Source organism: Salvia splendens, unplaced genomic scaffold (assembly GCF_004379255.2).
Source record: "Salvia splendens isolate huo1 unplaced genomic scaffold, SspV2 ctg444, whole genome shotgun sequence".
Lineage (NCBI taxonomy): Eukaryota > Viridiplantae > Streptophyta > Magnoliopsida > Lamiales > Lamiaceae > Salvia > Salvia splendens.
In genome coordinates this window covers 15,829-40,094 of record NW_024599096.1, presented here as the reverse complement: position 1 = coordinate 40,094, position 24,266 = coordinate 15,829, and the positions used below count along the sequence as shown (strand labels likewise).

The following is a 24,266-nucleotide window of genomic DNA, read 5'->3' as shown; positions in this document are numbered from 1 at the left end:
TTGACTCCAACGAATAAATCATTGTCGGCTTGTGGCGCAACATATTGCCAGCGGTGCCAGAGTCCATGCCGTTTTGTTCTTCCACGCTTCTGGTGATGAAGAAAACAGTGACTGTTTCTGGAACATCCACCAGTTGTACCCTCCAGGCAGTGATCACGCCGAAACTGCCACCTCCGCCGCCTGTGATGCCCAGAACAAATCCTCGCCCATTGATGCCCGGTCAAGAATTGTTCCGTTCGCGTTGATTATTCTTGCATCAATAACGTTATCTCCTGCTAGTCCGTATTTTCTCAGCATTGCGCCGTAGCCTCCTGCACTGTAGTGCCCGCCTACACCGACCGTTACGCATATAGCCCCAGGAAATCCCAGAGTGAGCTCTTTTCGGCGATCCTGTAGTATACGATACCGGTGGGTGGCGCCCGCTTCAATCCAGCCGTTTTCGCGTCAATGTCGACCGTGACTTCGCTGAGATTGATCAAATCAATTATCACGAATGGGACTTGTGAGACATAGGACAGTCCCTCCATGTCATGGCCGCCACTTCGAGTTCTGATCTCCAGACCCTTTGTTGGCGCAGAGTATGACAGGCGGGATCTGAGATTCGTATTCTGGGGTTACGATCACTTGCGGTTTAGAGTAGATTCCGACATGAATCTTCGTGTTTCGGATGGAGAATTCAAGTACGGAAGTGTAGGAAGAGTTTGCAGGGTGTAAACAACGTTGGAAATCGAAGAGTAGTTTTGGCATGTCTGAGAGAGACATTCAAGAAAATCATCTTGTTCATCGCCAAAAACTGGCCATGAGCTCAACAAGATTAACACAAGAAAGAATGAGAGAGTGATTGAAGAAGTTTTCATGACTTGTGATTTTGAGAAGATGAGTTTGTGTTAGTGGTGTTTCAGAGGAATGCAGTTGTAGTTATTTATAATGATTAGTTCAAATATATAATTACTTATCAAGAAACTATGTTACAAATTTTCAAGCAGACAAGGTTATATTCAATGTATTAGTTCAACAAATCATTTATTTATTTAAATTTCTTTGACATTTCTTCATTTCTTGAAGGAGAGTGGAAACAACAGTTCATATTGTAATATTTTCAGTGGTAGTCTTTCACAATCCATCTCAATTCTTTTATTTGAAAAAAATGCAACATGTACATGTTTGAATAGGTCCTTAAATACACTATTTGTATACAGTAGTATCTTTGCCTCATCAGATTCATTGAATGGCTGAATAAAATATAAATATGGAGTATAGTTTATTTCACACATGAAGACAGGATCATGACAAATGACAATCTAGAGTATCTGAAAAAATTGTATTTAATTTGACATGTTGATCAAATAGGTACTTTCCTAGTCCATTTCATTCCTCTTGCTACAAGGATTTCCTCCCTATTCCTACATTACAAGCCCTACACGGTCATCGGGCTTCGAATTATGACCATTGCTCTTCGAATTGTGATGACGACAACAAGACTTTTCGTTTTTTGGTAGTCGAGGCATATAGCCACTATGTTAAGTTCGTCGGTCCTCAGGGTGTTCGAGTTGCTTCTACAAAGGAGAAAGTCGTTTTACTTTTGGAGGCTGTGCTTCATTCCAATAGTTTATTATCTTGAGGGAAGAATGTTTCTCCTTAAATCAATCCGTGAGTACTAGTTGTGGCATATATTATTTTGTGGGAATAACGTTTCTCCTTAATGCAATCCGTGAGTACGAGTTGTGACAGTTTAAAAGAATACTTGTCATGAATAATGAGACTGATGAATATATAATTAAGAAAAGAAAATGATTGCAAGTAACACGTAACCATACAACCATTTATTGCCCCAATTTCAAATAACATCACATTATTAAGCTCAGAACATCACCATCTACAGTTTCTGAAGCATGCATCTTAATCCCTTTCTTATTATTGTATCTAGAAAGCAACGGCGGGATGCTCTGTTCATTCCTAAAGAAATCGTGTGGATCAACCACAGTCTTCACCCGAACAAGCCGATCAAAATTACTCTTGAAATATTTCTTCCCCCAAACGCTCGCCTCCACATAACTCGTCTTACCTCCAACGTTATTGACACCGATGTCAAGGTCTCTGTAGTTGAGGTACGCTTCCCTTGGATTCCTCGAAACATAAGGAGCCATGTAACTGTAGTACCTCCTGCTCCAACTCATGTACATGTCCGAATCCCGAGCCTCGTCTCCCAGCCAGCTCACTATACAAGCAAGTTTGTACAAGTTTCCCGCTCTGTGCGGGAATGGAGTGGCGGGTCCAGAAATTTCGGCCATTCTTCCACCATATGGAATTGTGTACACCATCGCTCCCTCTCCTCCCGCTTCGTTGAGCATTCTCACGATGCCTTCGAGCCCGCTTTCAGGAATGGGTTTCTGCACGTAGTCAGATTTCACTTAAACAGAGTCCGGTCGAGTAAAAATTCCGGTGGCTGCTCCGGCGAAGACGGCATGAACGGGGCCGAGGAGAAATACACGACAGATTGGATCCAGCTCATCTCGGAGCAGTCTTCTCTTACCACACCCAACTCAGGAAAACTCTCCTGCAACATCGGAAGCATTTCCTCAGTGCAGCCGAGGAAATGCAACCAAAAAATAGCTTGGAACGTCGAGTCAACCATAATCATGGTGACGCCGACGTACAACTTTTGGTCGAGTTTTGGAGCCACATATTGCCAGCGGTGAACTAGTTGAGTCGCATTTTGTTCCAGTGTCTTTACCACTGTGAAAGCAGTGACTTTTTCTGGCACGTCCACTAGTTGTACTTTCCAGGCAGTAATCACGCCAAAACTAGCACCTCCGCCGCCCCTGATGGCACAGAACAAATCTTCGCCCATTGATTTTCTATCTAGAATTCCGCCTTTCACATCGATTATTCTTGCATCAACGACGTTGTCGGCTGCCAGTCCGTATTTTCTCAGCATTGTACCGTAGCCTCCGCCGCTAAAGTGGCCACCAACGCCAACCGTCGGGCAAAAGCCTGCAGGGAATCCGAGAACCGGACTTTTTTCTGCGATCCTGTAGTATAAAGAACCGATGGTTGCACCCGCTTCCACCCACGCAGTTTTCTCCTCAACGTCGACTTTGATCTCACTGAGACCGATCAAATCAACGATCACAAACGCGAGTTGGGATACGTAAGACAATCCCTCGAAGTCATGGCCGCCGCTTCGAGTTCTGATTTCCAGACCACTTTGTCTGGAGCAGTATATGACAGGCGGGATCTGGGATTCGTGTCGTGGGGTTATGATCACCTGCGGTTTGGGAGTTGATTCGGACTCGAATCTGAGGTTTCGGATGGAGAATTGAAGGACGGAAGTGAAGGAAGAGTTTACATGGGTGTAAACAATGGTGGAAAAAGATGAATAGTTATGTGATTGTTGAGAGAGACAGCGAAGAAAGTCGTCTTTGCCATAAGCAGAAGCTGCCCATGAGCATGAGCAAATGACAAGAAGAAGAAGAAGATGAAAGTGTTCATGATTCATTATTGAGATAGAATAAAGCTTTCATTTCTGAAATACTATCTATAAAATGGATCAATCATTCCAAATATTAGAAAGAACTCATAGAGGGGGAAAATGATAGAGAGATGATGGCAATATCGGTCTCACCAACAACTGAAAAAGCAGCAATATCTATCACAAAATATATGTATGGACTAAATTCAATCTAATTTTTTTTATTGATTAGATCAATTTTTTTTCATCTTACAAGTTACAACTTTTTATTTTTACAATAATAATTACTTCCTCCGTCCTTAAAAAATAAATAAATTTGAATCGATACGGGTTTTAATGCATAATTGGTAAAGTAAGAGAGATAAAAAGAAAAAGTGATTAGAGTATTGTCAGTAGTGAATGGACCCATCTCATTAGAAAAAAATTTTCTTAAATAGAATTGGTCTATTTTAAACAAACATTTCAAAATGACAAATATTTCTCTATTAGTTCAATAATTCTTATAGCACATTTGCACCAAAACGAATGAAGTAAGAGGAATAGTTATGGGGATTGTGTAGAGTGACATCGTGGCCATAAGTAAAAGCTGTCCACCAGCTCATATTTTAGATAAGATTACAGCTACTCAAAAATAGCATTATTGACACAGAACAATTATTACAATTTACAAGCATCAATCCAACCACCAAATGCAGTAAAGCAATCACATACCAAATCAAAATGTTTGTTATGCTTGTGACATATAGTGCAACGTCGGAATGCTTTGTTCGTTCTTGAAGAAATTCTCGGGATCAATCACATTCTTAATCCAAACAAGACGATCGAAATTTTTCTTGAAATATCTCTTACCCCCAACGCTGGCTTGTTCATAACTTGTCTCACCAAAAAACGTTGTTAACTCCGAGATCAAGATCTCTGTAGTTGACATACGCTGCCCTCGGATTCCTCGAAACATAGGAAGTCAAGTATTTGTCAACCCTCCGACTCCACTTTATATACTTGTCCGAATCTCTGTTCTCGTCTTCTCTCCAGAAAGCCACCTGCAGCAAATTATACAAGTTACCAGCCCTATGGGGAAAAGGAATGGCGGAGTCTGAGATCTCTGCCATTCTTCCACCAAAGGGATTCATCTCGAATTCCGCAAACTCGCCTTCCTCTTCAAAGAAATGTCTCCACAAGCATTCAAGCCCGGATTCCAGAACAGGTTGATGCACGTAATTTGATTTCCCTTTGAAGGGTCTTCTTGTGGCGGGATCGGTTCGGTTGAGCAAAACTTCTAGCGGAGTGTCGACAGACAAACTACTTATAAACACCATTGCTTGTATCCAACTCATTTCCGTGCATTCTTATCTCACTAACCCTAACTCGGGCAACTTCTCTTTCATCAACGGTAGCAATCTGTTGATCCGGCCAAGAAACAACGAGTAAAAAGAAGCATCGATCGTCAACTCCTCACTCGATTGAGTCGAGTTTGTTGTGGACAAAATGATCCTGATGAACAAATCTTTGTCGACTTCAGAGGCTACATATTGCCAGCGGTGAATGATCTGAGTCGCGTTCTGTTCCATCGTTCTGCTCACTCTGAAAACAGTGACTATTTCTGGAACATCCACCAGTTGTACCTTCCAAGCCGTAATCATGCCAAAACTGGCGCCTCCGCCGCCTGTGATCGCCCAGAACAGATCCTCGCCCATTGATTTTCTGTCCAGGATTCTGCCGTTAGCGTTGACTATTATGGCATCAACCAAGTGATCGGCTGCGACGCCATGTTTTCTTAACATGGCGCCGTAGCCTCCGCCGCTGAAGTGCCCGCCGATGCCAATGGTAGGGCAAATGCCAACTGGAAAGCCCAGAACCGGGCTTTTCGGGGCAATTGCATAATACAAAGAGCCGACGGTTGCGCCAACTCCAACCCAGGCGGTCTTGCGCTCGACATCAACCGTTACTTCACTGAAATTGATCAAATCAATGACGACGAACGGGACTTGGGACTGATAAGACAGACCCTCGAAGTCATGGCCGCCGCTTCGAGTTCTCGTCTGCACGCCGCTGCGTTTGGCGCAGAGGATTATAGGCAGGATCTGTGATTCGTTTTGAGGTTGAATTTGTGTCAAATCTTGGATTTTGGATGGTTGTTTGTAAGATGGATGAATATGAAGAGTTGATTGGAGTGAAGATGATGTTGGAAATGAATTTTTTGGAGAGGCATTTAAGGAAGTTATGAGCAGAAGATGATGCTAGTGAGCAAGAAATTATGGCAAAGAAGAGCCAAAATGAGAGCTAAAATGGTTGAAGGTTTCATGATTGTGTGATTATGTGTTTGTTGAAACTAATTTCTTGCATGTTTGATTTATAGAATTAATAGTCACTAGTTCGAGTTTAGAAATTAAACCAAAGTAACAAGGAACCTCATTTTAATACAATATATCAATAATTGCATGCATGAACTAGATGATTAGATAAACAAATACCAAAATATAAGGTTGGCAACCTATTATATATCATATCTATCCCATTCGTTTCATGAGTTTTGCACATAATTTTGGACTCATAATTGATACTCCCTCTGTCCCACTTGCCTCCATTCCACTCCAAGTGAACTATTTCTGATCCGGCACGAAATTTTATGCAATATTGTTTTGTGAGTTAAATGAATATAGAATAAAATATAAGGATTGATGTTTCTATTTTAAAAAAGGTGTCATTTAAAGTGAGATATCTAAAAAAACTGTATCACGGAGTGAGACTTACATCTCTGATTAGTTTACTGTATTTTAGTTGTGAAAGTTGTTCCCACCTTCGACGTAAGTATAATTTATAAGTATTTCTTGTTTTGTTCCCCTAACCTTAATTTAGAGTGTGGTAGTATTGCCAAACTTTTTCATCATGGGATCGACATTTGACTTGTATTCATCCACAAAAATAATTTTTAAAATCTATATGGGTTAATCACAAAAATTAATGTCTATTTATTTTTTAGATGTTTTTCTTTCTAATAAGAATATGGGTCTTACTTTCTAATAATAATATTTCAATTATTTTTTATTATGTTATTAATACATTATTAATTTTGCATTAAAACTCGTCTTCTATTACCAAGAATATTTTTATAAACAGAGGAAGTAATATTTTGGGAAGTAGAAATTTGAAACTTTCTTAACAAGGACTTGTGCTGTTGTGCACATAACACACGTATAGACGTCACCACGGTTCGTGAACCGCCGGTTCACGGTTCGGAACCGGCGGTTCCGGTTCAAGATTTGTTGGAACCGGAACCGGCCCGTCGAAGACCGCACGGTTCCGGTTTATGAACCGTGAACCGCCGGTTCACTTGAACCGGCCTAACCGTCGGTTGTTACCCGGTTCCGGGCGGTTCGGCGGTTCGGCGGTTTATCCGATTTTTTTTTTTTTTTTTTTGCATTTTGTAAATTGTAATTCAAGTTTAAAATGTAAAAAAACTTGCGTAAATAACATTAGAATGAAGCGATGTACAAATGTAATTTTATTGATACAAATTACAACTTCAAAATTACAAATTACAACTTTAAAATTACAAATTACAAGTTAAAATTTACAAATTACAACATAAAAATTAGAAATTACAACTTCAAAATTATAAATTACAAAAGACTTAAAGTCTTCATTACAATTTACAAAATTACATATTCGAAATAAAGGGGAGAAAAAAGAAATAAAGGAAAAGGACTTGAGCTCAACTTAAATTTAAACTTAAATTTAAAATTTAAGTTGAAATATAAGTTGAGATGCCTACGTATCCTCAATGCTCAATTGCATTTTGGAATCAAAGTCCACGTAGTTCTCTTACCTTGCTTACCTATTTGGCTTGATCGGAAGTATTGGCGCCTACTCTTCTTCGTTGGGGAACGGGACCTCCTTCTTCCTCATTGAATGAAAAGTGTGAGTCTAAATATAAATCTAACTAACTTACCGAATGTGCCGTCCTTCCTCCGCTGCTGAAGGCGTATAGATCCATCGTCGCCTTCGTCCGATGATAGATTCACATCGTATTCGAAACGCGAAGCCGAATGTGGCTCTTCGTCGCCGAGGGTGGCAAGTAACAAGGCCGCATTTCGATCTTCTTCCTCCTACGAGAATTATACACATTAAAACATATAATACTAACATATTAAAACATACTAACATATTAAAACATATTAAAACATATTAAAACATACTAAAACATACTAACATATTAAAACTTACTAAAACATATTAAAACATATAAAACTTACTAAAACATATTAAAACATATTAAAACATATTAACATATTAAAACTTACTAAAACATATTAAAACATACTAACATATTAAAACATACTAACATATAAATCAAAGGAAGGACCACGCTGAGGCATTCCACAATAGGCCATCTTGCACAAGGATATAAGAAAAGGCGGTAGTCCGCACATAATCTTTTTCCGAGCAAGTATACCAAATGGTGCTCTCAAATTAAAGACTTATCATATAACATATTAAAACATATTAAAACTTGCTAACATATTAAAACTTATATCATATAACATAATAAAACATATTAAAAACTACTAACATATTAAAACTTATTATAACATATTAACATAGTAAAACATTTAATTTAGAAGTTTAGAACTTACTTGTAATCGAAGAGCGGCTCGCCTTCCCACCTCCTCCGCAAACTTGTGCTCTAGAAGGGGCACGACGACGCGAGAGTCACTTTGATCTTGAGCAATGCCCTTGCCCCGATCACCACCACGACGAGATGAAGACATGATATTATGGAAATTGGAAGTAGAGAATAGATAGTAGTGTTTATGTGAATATGACTATATGATAACGTGAACAAGAACAACGTGAGTAAATTATAAGCGCAAACAACGTACACAACTTGAGAGAATGAGGATGGAGAATAGAGAAATTGAGATTGAGAGAGAAATTCTTATTAACACAAGAATGGGGTGAGTAGAAATGGAAGAGGAGAGGGTATTTATAGGGGAAAATTGTGATTAAAAATTTAAAAAAAAAAAATCAAATTTTGAAAAATAACGCCGAAACCGCCGGTTCGCCGCCGAAACCGCCGGTTTTCGGTGGAACCGGCGGTTTACGGACCGTTTGAATTTTCAAATTTTGAAAATTGCGGTGGGAAACCGCCGGTTTAGCCAGGAACCGCCGGTTTAACCCTGAAATTGTGAAAAGGCTAGGGAGTAGGCCTGAAATTGTGTCGGAAACCGCCGAACCGCCGGTTTCGCCGGAACCGGCGGTTCCGACCCGCCGGTTACGGTTTGCATAAAATGAGGAACCGGAACCGGCCCGGCGGTTCCGGTGCCGGTTCGAACCGCCGGTGACGGTTCCGGTTCCGGTTCGGAACCGCCGGCGACGGTTCCGGGCCGGTTCATCCGGGCCGGTTCGGTTTGGAGACGTCTACACACGTACAAAACCTTTCTTTCATATCCCAATCCAGGAGATCTTGTAACATTTTTTAAATTATTTTGTTATTTGGATTGGTTGAGATGGTATTCTCAATAACCAGTACATTATTTATACATATTTTTAAACAAATTTGTGCCAATCTAAATATTTTTTTAATATGTGATGTGTGAGTAGATAATATAAACATAGATAACTTTTAAAATAAACATAAATTAAAATAGATATACTACGCAAATTGAGTTGTCGAAACAATGGATAATAATTTATTTATTGCGAGTTGGCGTACCTGCCATTTCTAGTTGCTACGCATACAAATTAAAAAAATAAATGCTGAAAATATTTTATATTCTAATTGGTTATATGAACCCTAATTTATAGAATGGGCTTAAATTAATGGGAATAAAGCTATAGCAAGCAGAATAAAAGTAGATTGGTCAGTATAAAATGACAAAATTGACCTCGGAACATCAATTTCATTATATGATAATCCTTCCATCCCAAAAATATAGCTCACTTTTGACATTTTTGGGCTTTTAAAACTAGTTCATTCTTATGTGCATAAACTTTTCTTTCTAATAAGATGAGCCTCAATCTAAAGTTAAATTTTTTATAATTGTATGATAGTTTAACTATTTAATTAGATCCACCTATGATTTATCATCGTGGGCGGGCCTAAATTAGCTCGAAGTGAGTGGGCTTGAACGAGTGAGTGGGCGGGCCTATGATTTACATGAAATAATTATTACAAGCATTTTTCCAAACATCAAAATATAGCAAAGCAAATCAACATACACAAATCAAGATGTTTGTTTTGTTTACAACAATTAGTGCAACGACGGAATACTCTGTTCGTTCCTGAAGAAATTCTCGGGATCAATCACACTCTTAATCCGAACAAGACGATCAAAATTATTCTTGAAATATCTTTTACCCCAAACGCTAGCTTGCTCATAACTCGTCTCGCCAACAACACTGTTCACTCCAAGGTCAAGATCTATGTAGTTGAAATACGCTGCCCTCGGATTCCTCGAAACATAAGGAGTCAAGTATCTCTCAACCCTTCGATTCCACTTTATATACCTGTCCGAATCTTCGTTCTCGTCTTCTCTCCAGAAAACCACCTGCAACAACTTGTACAGGTTTCCCGCCCTATGGGGAAACGGAATGGCGGATTCTGAGATCTCTGCCATTCTTCCACCGTAAGGATTCAACGCGAACGCTGCATTCGCGCCTTCCTCTTCGAAGAAACGCCTCCACAAGCCTTCGAGCCCGGATTCAGGAATCGGTTGTTGCACGTAGTTCGATTTCCCCTTGAAGGGAATTCTTGTCGCGGGATCGGTTCGGTTGAGTAAAACCTCCGGCGGTGTTTCGACGGGCAAACCACTTATAAACACCATTGCTTGTATCCAGCTCACTTCCGAGCAGTCTTCTCTCGTTAGCCCTAACTCCGGGAACTTCTCCTTCATCAACGGAAGCAGTCTGTCGATCCGACCGAGAAACAACGAGGCAAAATTAGCTACAACAGTCAATTTCGTGCCGGATTGAGTTGAGTTTGCAGTTAATAACGAGACTCCGATGAACAAATCTTTGTCTAGCTCAGGAGCCACGTGTTGCCAGCGATGAACGATCTGAGTCACGTTCTGTTCCAAAGTTCTGCCGACTCCAAAAACAGTGACTGTTTTTGGAACATCCACCAGTTGTACCTTCCAGGCAGTAATCACGCCGAAGCTGGCCCCACCGCCGCCTCTGATTGCCCAAAACAGATCCTCGCCCATTGACTTTCTGTCCAGGATTCTGCCGTTGGCGTTGACTATTCTGGCGTCGACCACGTGATCGGCCGCGAGGCCATGTTTCCGCATCATTGCGCCGTAGCCTCCGCCGCTGAAGTGCCCACCGATGCCGACGTTGGGACAAGTGCCAGCTGGAAAGCCCAGGACGGGGCTTTTCGCTGCGATCGAGTAATATAAAGAACCGATGGTTGCGCCAGATCCGACGCAGGCAGTCTTGCGGTCAACGTCAACCAAAACGTCACTGAAATTGATCAAATCAATTATGACAAACGGGACTTCGGATTGATAGGACAGGCCCTCGAAGTCATGACCACCGCTTCGGGTTCTGGTCTGGACGCCGCTGCGTTTGGCGCAGAGGATTAGTGGCGGGATCTGGGATTCGTGTTCGGGAGTGATGATTGCGAGCGGTTTTGAGGTTGAATTTGTGTCAAATCTTGGATTTTGGATGGTTATTTTTAAGATGGATGTGTATGAAGAGTTGATTGGAGTGTAGATGTTGTTGGAAATGGAAGAGTAGTTGAATTTTTGGGACAGGCATTGAAGAAAATTGTTGGCACAACATGATGCTTGTGAGCAAGAAATGGTGGCAAGAAGAACCAAAATGAAAGAGAGAGTGGTTGAAGGTTTCATGATTGAGTTGTTGTGTCTATGTAGAAACTAGTTTATTTCATGTTCGATTTATAGAATTTATAATCAACTCGTGTTTACTGAATCCATAGTTTGTGTTTTCAAAATGAAGAAAAAGGTGTAACTAGGAACCAAAATAATTGTACTATATGGACGACTTAATACTATTTATGTCGGCTCAAATTTCAAAATATGTAAAGGAATATGAGTAAAACGTTGGTGGCCATGTGCAATACGTTTATATACTCTATGGGAATGTTCGGTTTGCAATATTGTTTCCCGGGATTAATTATGTAGTGTGTTTGGTCTATGAGATTCAATCTCACAGCTCAATTCGAGATTAATAATCATGAAATAATTAGTCATTGGTAATCCCCCTATGACTAAAATAATCTTACAACTCAATACATATCTTGGTACCATCTTAGGAAACTGAACACCACCTATATGTCCAATATCAATAGTCTTGGCAATGATGACACGAGTTTAAACTCCACACTAGTAAAGAACGAGATATATAGAAGAAAAAATAGTTTTAGTACTGTTAGTGGACAATGGATCAAACATCATTAGTCACAAAATCTTATTAAAAATAGAAAAATACTAATTTTTATAGACGAACTAAAAGGAAAAAAAATATCAATTGAGTAATATATGGTCTATTTACCATATTTATTTTTAAGTAAAAATGTATGACCAAATTACAACACCAAATAAAGTGTGATTGTGTGAAATATACGAATCATATGGAATTGAACCCAAAACCTCTCCTAAGGAAAGTCTGCTTGTGGTGAATCAATTTGCCACTTAAGATAGACATTATATATGACGTGCGTGATTTAAGTAGCTTGTTGCACTAACCTTTACGCATAAGGTGAACACAAATTATGATTAACTAAGATAATCCATTACTAAAATATAGATACTCTTCTTCTATACCAGTTCCTTTGTTTGAAAATTGGGATCTACTAGATTTAAACTATTGTGTATCTAAATCAATGAAATCTGTCATAATTTTTATAAATTATTTTGCTATTGGTGGTAGTTGAGATTGTATTGTCAAGAACCAATATATTATTTATACACATTTACAAGGAAAGTTTGTTTAAATACTTTTTGAATCTATGAAGGGTACGTAGGTAGATAATTCAAACATAGATAACATAAAAATAAAAATAAAAAGATAAGCATTGGTCAAAGCTAAAATTAAAATATGATGACGCAAATTGAGTTGATAACGATTTGGCGTACACGCATACGATTGTAACTTGTTATGTATTTAAAATTTATTAACTAAATATTAAAAAAACTAAATGCTCAATTTGAAGGACATAGGTAAATTTAATTTTTTTAAGAAATATCTAGTTTTTAAATTGTAATTAACATATAATCTATAGATTAACACATTTTGGGTATCTTACTATACATGGGAAGCATCTTCCAATTAATAGTAGTATATGGTTAGTTTTTGTTTTATTTTTGTGTTTTCATCACTTTCTTATCTATTCTTCAAATTTATTCTTAACTTAGTTTCGGATAAATTTGGGAAATGAAGTGGTGGAGTTCTTAACTTATGTATCTATTCTAGGAGTGATGCCAACCTAGAAATTTTCACTATAATTTTCTAATGCAATTTACAATAAGAGAGAACACCTCTATATATAAGAAACATAGAGATCCTAATACTAATAACACCAGGGTACATATCTCAAAAGAAATACACCATATCCTAAAAAATAAATCATTAAATATAGTAGGAAACATATTAGGCTTTATTTAACTTTCCAGGCTCTATAAGCCCACCACCTTATTATCTTATTAAAACAATCTAAATACATGAAAAATAAATTATTACAAGTACTTATCCAAATAGTAAATGCAGCAAAGCAAACCACACACAAACTTAGTGCAACGTCGGAATGCTCTGTTCGTTCTTGAAAAAATTATCGGGATCAACCACACTCTTAATCTGAACAAGACGATCGAAATTATCCTTGTAATATCTTTTACCCCAAATGCTAGCTTGTTCGTAACTCGTCTTACCCTCAACATTATTAACTCCGAGGTCAAGATCTCTGTAGTTGAAATACGCTGCCCTCGGATTCCTCGAAACATAAGGAGTCAAGTATCTATTAACCCTCCGACTCCACTTTATAAACTTCTCCGAATCTCTGTTCTCGCCGTCCCTCCAGAAATTCACCTGCAATATCTTGAACAGGTTTCCGGCCCTGTGGGGAAACGGAATGGCGGATTCTGAGATCTCCGCCATTCTTCCACCATAAGAATTCATTGCAAACGCAGCAAACCGGCCTTCCGGTTCGAAGAAATGCCTCCACAAGCCCTCAAGCCCGGATTCAGGAATGGGTTTTTGAACATAGTCCGATTTCCCTTTGAAGGGTCTTCTTGTGCTGGCATAGGTTCGGTTGAGCAAAACTTCCGTTGGAGTTTCGACAGGCAAACCGCTTATAAACACGGTTGCCTTTATCCAGCTCACTTCCGCGCAGTCTTCTCTGACTAACCCTAACTCCGGAAACTTTTCTTTCATCAACGGGAGCAATTTGTCGATACGACCAAAAAACATGGAGAAAAAATTGGCGTTGATCGTCAATTTGTTGGTGGATTGAGTGGAGTTTACGGTGGTTAGAGTGATTCCAATGAATAAATCTTTGTCTAGGTGAGGAGCTACGTATTGCCAGCGGTGAATGATTTGAGTTGCATTCTGTTCCAACGTTCTGCTTACTCTGAAAACAGTTACAGTTTCAGGAACATCCACTGGCTCTACCTGTTGGAATGAAGAAAATATGTGTGATTGAAGGAAATAACTAATGCACAATTAGAACCAATTGAAGAAAGGTAGAAATCAATTTAGATCAATCAAAAGATAATCTGAGTTATAAATAATTTTTTATTTTCCTTTGTTAATGTAGAATAGAATTTTGTAAAGAGTTTGATGTGTTAAAGTTGATTAACAAGAGCATAATAGAATATACTCCTTCCGTCCCCGAAGATGACTCATTTTCCTTTTTAATTTGGCACATCCAAGATTATTAATTGCTAAAAATAGAAACTTCTATCTCTACTTTATTCTCTCCACCTCACTCACAAAATAAAATTGCATAAAATCCCGTGCCGCCCAAAGAAGGGGTTATCTTCCTTGGGACGGAGGGAGTAGTATTTTGATTCTTTCAGTCTTTTATTCTCTTCATTATATTATCTGAGTACCTTCCAAGAAGTAATCACGCCGAAACTGGCCCCACCGCCGCCTCTGATTGCCCAGAATAGATCCTCACCCATTGACTTTTTATCCAGGATTTTGCCGTTAACGTCGACTATTCTAGCATCAACCACGTGATCAGCCGCGATACCATATTTTCTCATCATTACGCCGTAGCCTCCGCCGGTGATGTGCCCTCCGATGCCAACGGTAGGGCAAATCCCGGCCGGAAAGCCCAGAACCGGGCTTTTCTGTGCGATGGCATAGTAGAAAGCACCGAGCGTCGCGCCAACGCCTACCCAAGCGGTCTTGTGCTCGACATCAACCGTCACTTCATTAAAATTGATCAAATCAATGATCACAAACGGGAGTTGGGATAGATAAGATAGCCCCTCGAAGTCATGGCCACCACTTCGGGTTCTCGTATGCACGCCGCTGCGTTTGGCACAGAGGATTATAGGCGGGATCTGTGATTCGTGTTGGGGAGTGATGATTGCGAAGGGTTTTGAGGTTGAATTTGTGTCAAATCTTGGATTTTGGAGGGTTATTTGTAAGATGGAGGAATATGAAGAGTTGGTTGGGGTGTAGATGATGTTGGAAATGGATTTTTTGGACAGGCATTGGAGAAAATTGTTAGAAGGAGATGATGCTTGTGAGCAAGAAATGAAGGCTAAAGAAATCAAAATGAGAGATAAAGTGGTTGAAGGTTTCATGTTTGTGTGATTATCTGTTTGTGGAAACTAGTGTCTTCTATGTTAGATTTTATAGAATTTGTCATCAAATCTAATTGACTGAATATATAGGTCGTGGCGTCGTGTTTTTAAACTGCTAAAAAAATGTAACAAGGAACCTCAATAATTGACTTAGATCAAAGACTTGGTATTTTTAGCTCCCTTCCTTTGTTTGCGTTTACATGTCTTACTTTTTGACCGTCTGGTTTTTAATTATTTTATAAATGTAAAAGAATATGTAGTATGATACTTTTATATACTCTCCCTTTTATCATTATCAGTAAATGAGACAAGATAGAGAAAAATTAATAATTGGAGTAATTGAATGGTAGTGCTCCAAATCGGACGTTGTTCTGCAAAAATATAAAAAATAGTTAGAGTAAAGATAAAGTAAAGTAAGTAAGATAATAATGTACATACGATTCTCTTCTATATTATTCTCTTTCTTACTTTACTTTCTCTCCAATTTAACTATTTATTATCAATTTCGCAAAATAACGGCCAAAGAGAGAGATTAATATTATTCGACTTGTAGTGGGACAGAGATATATAGTATCTCTTTAGAGTATAAACTTACCAAAAATAGAAAAGACTAAATTTTATAGACTAATAACATGACCATTAATCTGTGGATTAAGGGATTAATATTAGTTTAACAATGAAATCAGAGTTGAATGAGTTAATGGAATATATGGTATACTTCGTAATGAACGGAACAACAGTTCATATTGTGGATGTGGGGGATATATTTTGTTAAAGGATAAAAATGGTTCTGTAATTCGCCCGTGACTCAACTTTCTAGGGCAATAATCATCGAACATCCGATTTACCCTGTCGGAGGAAAAGTGTTTTACCAAATCACTACACCTAATAAAGTGGATAACTGCACCAATGTGGAATATAATTGAACCCAAAACCTATTATTATTATTATTATTAAATAAGTTGCTTGGTGAATCAACTTTGCTATTTAAAGGTAGGGACATTTTATATGACGTGCGTGCTTTAATTACCTTGTTGCACTAATGATACTATATAAAGTGAAATCAAATTATGATTCACTAAGATAATGCATTTCTAAATTATTGAAAGTCTTTCTTCTATCCACGCACGTTTCTTTGAAAAATTTGTTCCTATCAGATTCAAACTATTATGTGTCCCAATCCATGAGATCTCATAGAATTATTAAATTACTTGTTATTGGGGTTAGTTGAGATAGTATTCTCAACAACCAATATACTCACTCCGTCTCAAGATAAGCAAGTCATATTTCTTTTAAGAATGTCCCACTATAAGTAAGTCATTTCCCTTTTGACAAAAAATTCTCTCTTCATTTCTCTACTTTTCTCTCTCATACTTTACTCTCTCCACTTTAACTATTTAAATATCAATTCATTAAATCCCGTGCCCAAAAGAAGAGCTTCGCTTATCTTTGGACTGAAGGAATATTATTTAAATTTTCAACACATTTCTAGGAAAAGTTTGATTAAATTGAATCGGATGGGTGTGTTACGTGTGTAGATAATTCAAAAGTAGATAACTTTTAAAATAAAGGATAAGAATTGGTCAAAGATAAAATATAAAATGATTACGCAAAATTGACTTGTCGTACACGCAGACCATCGTTTGTTAGTTGTTATGTATTTAAATATAATTGACAAGTTTGAAAATTAAATTAATGCTGAAAATAATTTTAAATTCTTATGGCTATAATGAACCCTAATTTTGTAAAATGGATTAGAAACACAAGAAATCGAAATCGAAATCAAATAAAAAATGTAAAGAAGAAGCAAAAAAGGGTGGGCCGAAGAGCAAGAGCAAGTGGGCTTCAATTATGAGCATTGGAGTATTATTGAGCACGTTTAAAAAGGCAATTATCATTTATTACTCGATTTGAAGGACTTATATATATTTAATTTTTTAAATAAATATATTAAAGCAATTTAACAAGCTTGTAGTTTTAGAATTCTTACTTAGTAACTTAGATACAAGAGAATATAGTATATCAAATTGTTCGCATAAAATCGGATGTAAAACTTATAGGAGTAGAACATTTTTTTTGGATTGTACTATTCATAGGAAGCTTTCAATGAATAAACCAAGGTTAATATCAAACGATGAAATGCTTTTTTGTTGACAAAACGCTTTCCATACATCAAACAAATTTGTGGTTCGAATTATTACGAAAATAAATAGGAAATTATTAATGATCCACTAATAAAAATACAATATCATCTATAATTACAGCATTGTTTGCTTTATTCAGCTAACTATCGAGATTTCGAATCCAGGTTAGATATGTACTTCTCCGAATCTTGATCTTCGTCTCCGCGCCAGCACACCATCATCAGCGTTACTGTTAAGGGAGTTTCCCTTAACAAGCGCGGCGAGTTTCGTTCGGCGGTGGAGATAAATTTCCGGTGGCCAACAGGCTCGGCGGACGATGGCGGAGTTTCTGTGCGCGGGAGTTGCTCCCGTCGGGCAGATAACTCGGCGGCAGATAGAATACTCCGGGGTCCAATTAGGACGGCGGAGGGAATCCAAAATTAGGATTGGAAAACACACACTATCTTTGGTGGGGAAAATATTTCATTAATTGATTGAATGAATAAAAAGATAACAATCTATCCTATTCATAATAATAGAACTACTACCCTAACTTAACTTATCGAACAAGATAACAATATATGGAAAGATACGGTGAATTAAAAGATACTAAATAATTGAGATTTCCTAGGGTACGGGGATCGTATCAGTTACGTACAAATTGCCACCTCTATGTGGAAAAGGAATGACGGGGTCAGAAATCTCCGCCATTCTTCCTTGTAATTATGAGGCCAATGTGCAAAATCATTGCTAAGTCGTGGAACAATGTATGCCATTTGCGAACTAGTTGAGTCGTATTTTGTTCCAATGTTTTGTTGCCTGTGAAAACAGTGACAGTTTCTGGAACATCCACGTGGAATGTGATAAGAATCTCATATTTTGAATGGAAAATTGCAAGATGGATGTATAAGAAGAGTTCATTGGGGTGTAAACATTGTTGGAAATTGAATAGTAGTTTTTGAATTATTTGGAGAGGCATTCAACAAATTTGTCAGCAGATGCTGCTGCTGATGTGGATGAAATTAAAGCCAGAAGAGTTGAAGCAAGAGTGAAAATGGTTGCATTCATATAATGAAATGAGATGGGATGGAATGAACAATTAACGAGGGCTAATACAAAGTTATAATAAATCAAGTTGAGCAAAACACATTGACAAGTTCTTAATTATATTTTCAGTTTTTGTTTCATTATTTTCAAAAATAAATTTTGAAACAATAACCTGAGGATGTGTTTTTTCATCAAATTTTGTGTTTAAAGTTGCTTGACAAGTCATCCATGTGGACATAGTTTAATAACCATGTGAAGATAACTAAATGATTTTTGAATCACTTAAACCAAGTTGTCAACTCCAAACAATAATTAATAAAAGAAACTAGATAAGTGTTAGTAAATGTGATTTTGATTCAACATACTCTTTAATTAGTAGTGCGATCAACGCGAAATTATAATATTTATTACATAAATGCTCCATATGCATAGTGATATTATTAATTAGTATATATGTTATTATATTCTGACATATATTAATGACGAAAATAAACTAATTTGTAATAAACAAATGATTTCATGTTCAAAGTTCAACTAGTTAGTTCAGATTATATTGTCAAGAACCAATATGTTAATACACATTTTCAAGCAAGTTTGTGTCTAATTAATTAATTTTTTAATCTGGAATCTGTGATGCGCGTGTTGATAATTAAAACATAGATAACTTCTAAAACAAAATAATAATAATCATAATCATAATAATAATAATAATTGATAAAAGATATAAAAAACATTAACTAATATATACTCCATAAAAAATAAACATTAACTAATCATATTTTTATAATCATATTACTTTCGGATTAAAATTTCATCAATTCATAATGTTTAGGACATGAATCTATCAAATATATTGTACAGGATAAAAGTTGTGGTCATGCTTAAGTACAATCATGTAAAATCACTTCCACAAACAAGCCACCTTGTTTCAAACAAATTGACTTAAAATAATTATTACATTCATATTTTCCACTATCAAGCACAATCAAAAGAAGATGTTTGATTTTATTTACCGCATGAAGAAATCTGCAGACGAAATATTATGTGACGGAAACACAATCCAATCTCAATGCGAGTGAAACGGACGGAATGCTCTGTTCGTTTCTGAAGAAATTCTCGAGATCAACCACAGTTTTCACCCTAACAAGACGATCGAAATTGTCCTTAAAATATCTCTTCCCCCAAACGCTGGCTTGCTCGTAGCTCGTCTTTCCTCGAACGTTGTTGACTCCGAGGTCGAGATCTCTGGCGTTGAGATATGCTTCCCTCGGATTCTTCGACACGTAAGGAGTCAAGTAACCCTCGAGCTTTCTGCTAAAGCTTATGTACTTTCCCGAATCTTCATTCTGCTTTTCGTCCCAAGTCACCATCTGGATGACTTCGTACAAGTTTCCCGCCCTGTGCGGGAAAGGAATGGCGGAGTCACAAATCTCCGCCATTCTTCCACCATAAGGAACCATCTCGACACGAGCTTGCCCGGCTTCCAACTCGACCAAATGTCTCCAGACGCCTTCGATTCCAGACACAGGAATCGGCTCTTGCACGTAATCCAACTTGGCCTTGAAGTATCCTTTAAAAGGATTGCTTCTGCTTAGAAGAACTCGTGGCGATGTTTCAATGGGAAAACGAGCAGCTATATACACCACGGATTGGATCCAGCTCATTTCTGTGCAGTCTTCTCTCACTAACCCTAACTCGGGGAAACTGTTTTTCATGATCAAGAGCAATCTGTCGATCCCGCCGAGAAACATAGAGGAAAACCACACCTCAATGGTGGAATTTTGCCTCGAAGCATCGACCGCGATGAGCAGATCTTTGTCGAGGTTAGGAGCAACGTGTTGCCAGCGGTGGACCAGTTGAGTCGCATTCTGTTCCAACATTTTGCTGATTCTGAAAACAGTGACTGTTTCTGGAACATCCACCAGCTGTACCTTCCAGGCAGTGATCACGCCGAAACTGGCGCCTCCGCCGCCTCTGATGGCCCAGAAAAGATCCTCGCCCATCGATTTCCTGTCTAGGATTCTGCCGCTGACGTCGACTATTCTCGCGTCGACGACGTTATCTGCGGCGAGGCCATATTTTCTCAGCATTAGGCCGACACCGCCTCCGCTGAAGTGCCCGCCAAGGCCAATGGTTGGGCAGTTTCCGCCGGGAAACCCTAGAACCGGGCTTTTCTCGAAAATCCGGTAGTATAAGGAACCGATGGTTGCACCGGGTCCAACCCACGCGGTTTTCTCCTCAGCATTGACTTTGATTTCGCTAAAATTGATCAAATCGATGATCACGAACGGGACCTGTGATACATAAGATAGTCCCTCGAAGTCATGGCCGCCGCTTCGGGTTCGGATTTGTATGTTAGTCCTTTTGGCACAATATATGATCGGCGGGATCTGAGATTCGTGTTTTGGGGTTATGATCACTTGCGGTTTTGAAGTCGAATCTGAGGGGAAAAATCTCAGATTCTGGATGGAAGTTTCCAAGATAGATGAATAAGAAGAGTTGATTGGGGTGTAAACATTGTTGGAAATGGAAGAGTAGTTTTTGAATTGTTTGGACAGGCATTCAAGAAATTTGCCAGTAGATGATGCTGATGTGCATGAAATTAAAGCAAGAAGAACTGAAGCAAGATAGAAAATGTTTGTCTTCATACTTGAGAGATAATGGAATGGAATGGAATGGGAAGTGAACATTTAAATAGTACTATCACAAAGTTTGAATAGTCAACTTTTATGTTTAAACAATAGAGGATCCATTTGAGATAAAAAAAAATCATTAGCACGGGACGGACGAAAAACTCTATTAAATTCAATTGTTTCACCATTCACTAACCTCATGGTGCACCAGTTCCGCTCTAACCCTTCGTCGTACATGTTAGGAAATAATAACATAAATAATCGCTGATAAAATCAAAGATACACTTTGATTACCTAGTCCAATATGACAGTAGTCTAGGGTAATGTTAAGCCACGGATTCACTATATAATTTCTTTGATACTATTACAACTATAGAGAATATATACTTCTTATAGGCAAAAAATAATGAACCATAATCCTATTAATAATCGGAATCGAGTTTGATCGTCGTGACATAGATTAATAATTCACTTTGCTTTTAGATTCATAATCCAATCGCACCATCAATTGTCAGTGACAGCCGCCACATATATCTATATCTTATTGGTTATTGCACCACCGACCGACAACCAATTAGTTTTTTGTGCCTGATGAGAGACACATGTGTCATCCCATGCATCATGTGTTGATAATTTTCAACTCCGACAATAATGAATACAGTAAATAGAGAACATGGGCCCAATGCGTAATTTCGGCAACACAGTCTTCATAAGTTACAATTTTTTATTTTATTTTCATTGTACCATTTCATTGGCATTAAATATGACATGTGGATAGTGTGATATTGAAAAATATACATATCATTATTCTAAATTACATTATTGATACAAATTAAATCATGCGTTGATAATTTTCACCTCCGACAATAATGAATACAATAAATAGAGAACATGGACCCAATGCGTAATTTCGGCAACACAGTCTTCATAAGTTACAATTTTTTATTTTATTTTCATTGTATCATTTCATTGGCATTAAATATGACATGTGGATAGTGTGATATTGAAAAATATACATATCATTATTCTAAATTACATTATTGATACAAATTAAATCACTTAGTTGGTAAGACACTCTTTATTTTTATAAGCAAATGAATTTAATTTTAGCTAGCAAGACAATATTATTAATCCTATAGATCATGGGTTAAAGTCATCACAAGGCCAAGAAAAAAAGGAAAGAAAAGCCAACTAGAGGTGCTAAACTAAAAAACTCTCAAAAATATATTAAGTATATTGTATATTTTGCACTCCCTCCGATCCCATAGAAACGATTGAATTTCCTTTTTCGTTCGTCCCATAAAAATAGTCCATATTCATTTATAGAAATATTTTCTCCTTTTACTTTACAAATAATTTATAGTCTCACCACCCACTACATTATTTCAACTAATTTTTCTTTTTTCTGTTACTTTATTACATGCACATTAAAATTAATGTTATCCTGAAATGATACTATTTCTGAGATTTCAACTGTCCCATTCTATTTAATTGGTAGTAACATATTTCTTCATTCAAACTTAATCATATCACTTTATATTCATGATTCAACGCTTGCGTTCACATTTTTTTATGTGTACTTTCATTCACGTTATTAGTACCTACTGATCATAAAATATTGTGCAAAAAATGTCTAAATTTCAACATTTATAGTCTTATAGACGACCTATTGTATCCATCTTCTTCTAAGTCTATATTTGAAGCAAATATGTAGCTTGTAAAGAGAGATATACATAATCAAATTTCAGAGAAGGTCGTCAAATGTGGACTTAAAACTTTAATTAACTTAGTACTCCCTCCGTCCCAAAGTAGATGACCCTTTCCTTGGATGGTACGAGACTTTTTGCAATTTTATTTATGTGTTAAATAGAGAGAATAAAGTAATAGAGATCGAATAAATTAGAAATACAAATGTTTCTATATTAGTAACGAGTCATCTTAGTTGAGACACACAAAAGAGAAAAATGGGTCAATCTTCGGTGGGACTGAGGGAGTAGTATTTATGGGTTTAAACAGAAAAATAACTATCATGATGTAGAATTAACCCATTAACTTTTACCAATTTCATATAAGGTGATACAAGACAATGCTTTTATATACACAAGACTATGAACATTTACCAATTGGAAATATCCTTCAATCCGCCGCCGCCGCCACAACTCCGGCCGCCTTAGTGGAAAATATATGAGTTCTTTCTTTTTTTGGTAAAACATGTTAATTGAATTCCATTTTAATGAAGGGGATTAGATTTATTCCGAATGGGGGAGTGACGCACAAGGATTATGCGTCGTTATTATTGAACGACGCACAACCCTTATGCGTCGTTAGTTAACGACGCATAAGGATTATGCGTCGTTCAAAGACGCATAAGCATTATGCGTCGTTAATCAACGACGCATAAGGGTTGTGCGTCACACTGGTAAGCATTCCCGCCTATCACTCGGGTGACCCGGGTTCGATCCCCGGCAACGGCGCGTTTTTACTATTATTATTACTATTATTTATTAGAGTATAGTCACCGCTATTATAATAAGCATTATTTTATTAAAGTGGGTAGAACATTCATTAATCAATATTGCAGCAAGTACTTTTGGAAATTATTTTATAATAAGCGTTATTTTATTTTCTTATAACATAAAGACTTGGATTATTTAATTAATAGTATATAATATTATGCCATGTATTTTATATAAACATAATCTATAAGTGAATAAAGTTTTGATTTTTATGTTATTATACAATTAACGGAATAAACAATAGTAATTTTTAAGATATTCAAAAATAAACTTAATATATAAAATAAAATAAACAGTGGTCATAGATAATAGAAGTATAAATTAATTTATCAATGTACATGTATTCGTTTTGGGGGACCATTCTTTTATAAGAGTAATATCTATTTGCCAAAAACAAATGTTTAGAATAACTCATTTTTAACAAATACTAATCACTTAAAAAAATGCGCCGTTGCCGGGGATCGAACCCGGGTCACCCGGGTTATAGGCGGGAATGCTTACCAGTGTGACGCACAACCCTTATGCGCCGTTAGTTAACGACGCATAATGCTTATGCGTCTTTGAACGACGCATAATCCTTATGCGTCGTTAACCAACGACGCATAAGGGTTGTGCGTCGTTCAATAATAACGACGCATAACCCTTGTGCGTCACTCCCTCATTTGGAATAAATCTAATCTCCTTTATTAAAATGGAATTCCATT

At 37.4% G+C, this 24,266-nt stretch overlaps 5 protein-coding genes and 1 pseudogene across 5 annotated transcripts; all 6 read right to left on the bottom strand.

Moving 5' to 3' along the window:
• Positions 1-153: 153 nt before the first annotated feature.
• LOC121790233 (cannabidiolic acid synthase-like 2) lies at positions 154-527 on the bottom strand. The gene is made up of 2 exons (XM_042188497.1): positions 407-527; positions 154-329 (listed from the first exon to the last, which is right to left on the bottom strand). Exons 1-2 carry the CDS (start codon positions 525-527, stop codon positions 154-156), a joined length of 297 nt encoding a protein of 98 aa, XP_042044431.1.
• Positions 528-1,777: 1,250 nt separating this feature from the next.
• On the bottom strand, positions 1,778-3,603 carry LOC121790227 (annotated as a pseudogene).
• A 1,215-nt stretch (positions 3,604-4,818) lies between these two features.
• Positions 4,819-6,057, bottom strand: LOC121790232 (berberine bridge enzyme-like 18). The gene is made up of 2 exons (XM_042188496.1): positions 6,052-6,057; positions 4,819-5,553 (listed from the first exon to the last, which is right to left on the bottom strand). The coding sequence occupies exons 1-2, from the start codon at positions 6,055-6,057 to the stop codon at positions 4,819-4,821; spliced, it is 741 nt and encodes a 246-aa protein (XP_042044430.1).
• Positions 6,058-9,596: 3,539 nt separating this feature from the next.
• On the bottom strand, positions 9,597-11,408 carry LOC121790225 (berberine bridge enzyme-like 18). The gene has a single exon (XM_042188490.1). The coding sequence runs from the start codon at positions 11,317-11,319 to the stop codon at positions 9,724-9,726; it is 1,596 nt and encodes a 531-aa protein (XP_042044424.1). The 5' UTR covers positions 11,320-11,408; the 3' UTR covers positions 9,597-9,723.
• Positions 11,409-13,067: 1,659 nt separating this feature from the next.
• LOC121790229 (berberine bridge enzyme-like 8) lies at positions 13,068-15,326 on the bottom strand. Its single transcript, XM_042188493.1, has 2 exons — positions 14,539-15,326; positions 13,068-14,098 (listed from the first exon to the last, which is right to left on the bottom strand). Exons 1-2 carry the CDS (start codon positions 15,241-15,243, stop codon positions 13,220-13,222), a joined length of 1,584 nt encoding a protein of 527 aa, XP_042044427.1. The 5' UTR covers positions 15,244-15,326; the 3' UTR covers positions 13,068-13,219.
• A 3,865-nt stretch (positions 15,327-19,191) lies between these two features.
• On the bottom strand, positions 19,192-21,089 carry LOC121790226 (tetrahydrocannabinolic acid synthase-like). Its single transcript, XM_042188491.1, has one exon. It carries the CDS (start codon positions 21,059-21,061, stop codon positions 19,454-19,456), a length of 1,608 nt encoding a protein of 535 aa, XP_042044425.1. The 5' UTR covers positions 21,062-21,089; the 3' UTR covers positions 19,192-19,453.
• Positions 21,090-24,266: the final 3,177 nt, after the last annotated feature.

Bases quoted from the DNA above. Each gene is read 5' to 3' on its own strand.
- LOC121790233 (XM_042188497.1), bottom strand. From the start codon at position 527: ATGGAGGGACTGTCCTATGTCTCACAAGTCCCATTCGTGATAATTGAT. The intron at 330-406 runs GTATCGTATACT...CGGTCGGTGTAG, and splicing joins GAAGCGGGCGCCACCCACCG to GCGGGCACTACAGTGCAGGA.
- LOC121790225 (XM_042188490.1), bottom strand. From the start codon at position 11,319: ATGAAACCTTCAACCACTCTCTCTTTCATTTTGGTTCTTCTTGCCACC.
- LOC121790229 (XM_042188493.1), bottom strand. From the start codon at position 15,243: ATGAAACCTTCAACCACTTTATCTCTCATTTTGATTTCTTTAGCCTTC. The intron at 14,099-14,538 runs GTACTCAGATAA...TCATTCCAACAG, and splicing joins GCGTGATTACTTCTTGGAAG to GTAGAGCCAGTGGATGTTCC.
- LOC121790226 (XM_042188491.1), bottom strand. From the start codon at position 21,061: ATGAAGACAAACATTTTCTATCTTGCTTCAGTTCTTCTTGCTTTAATT.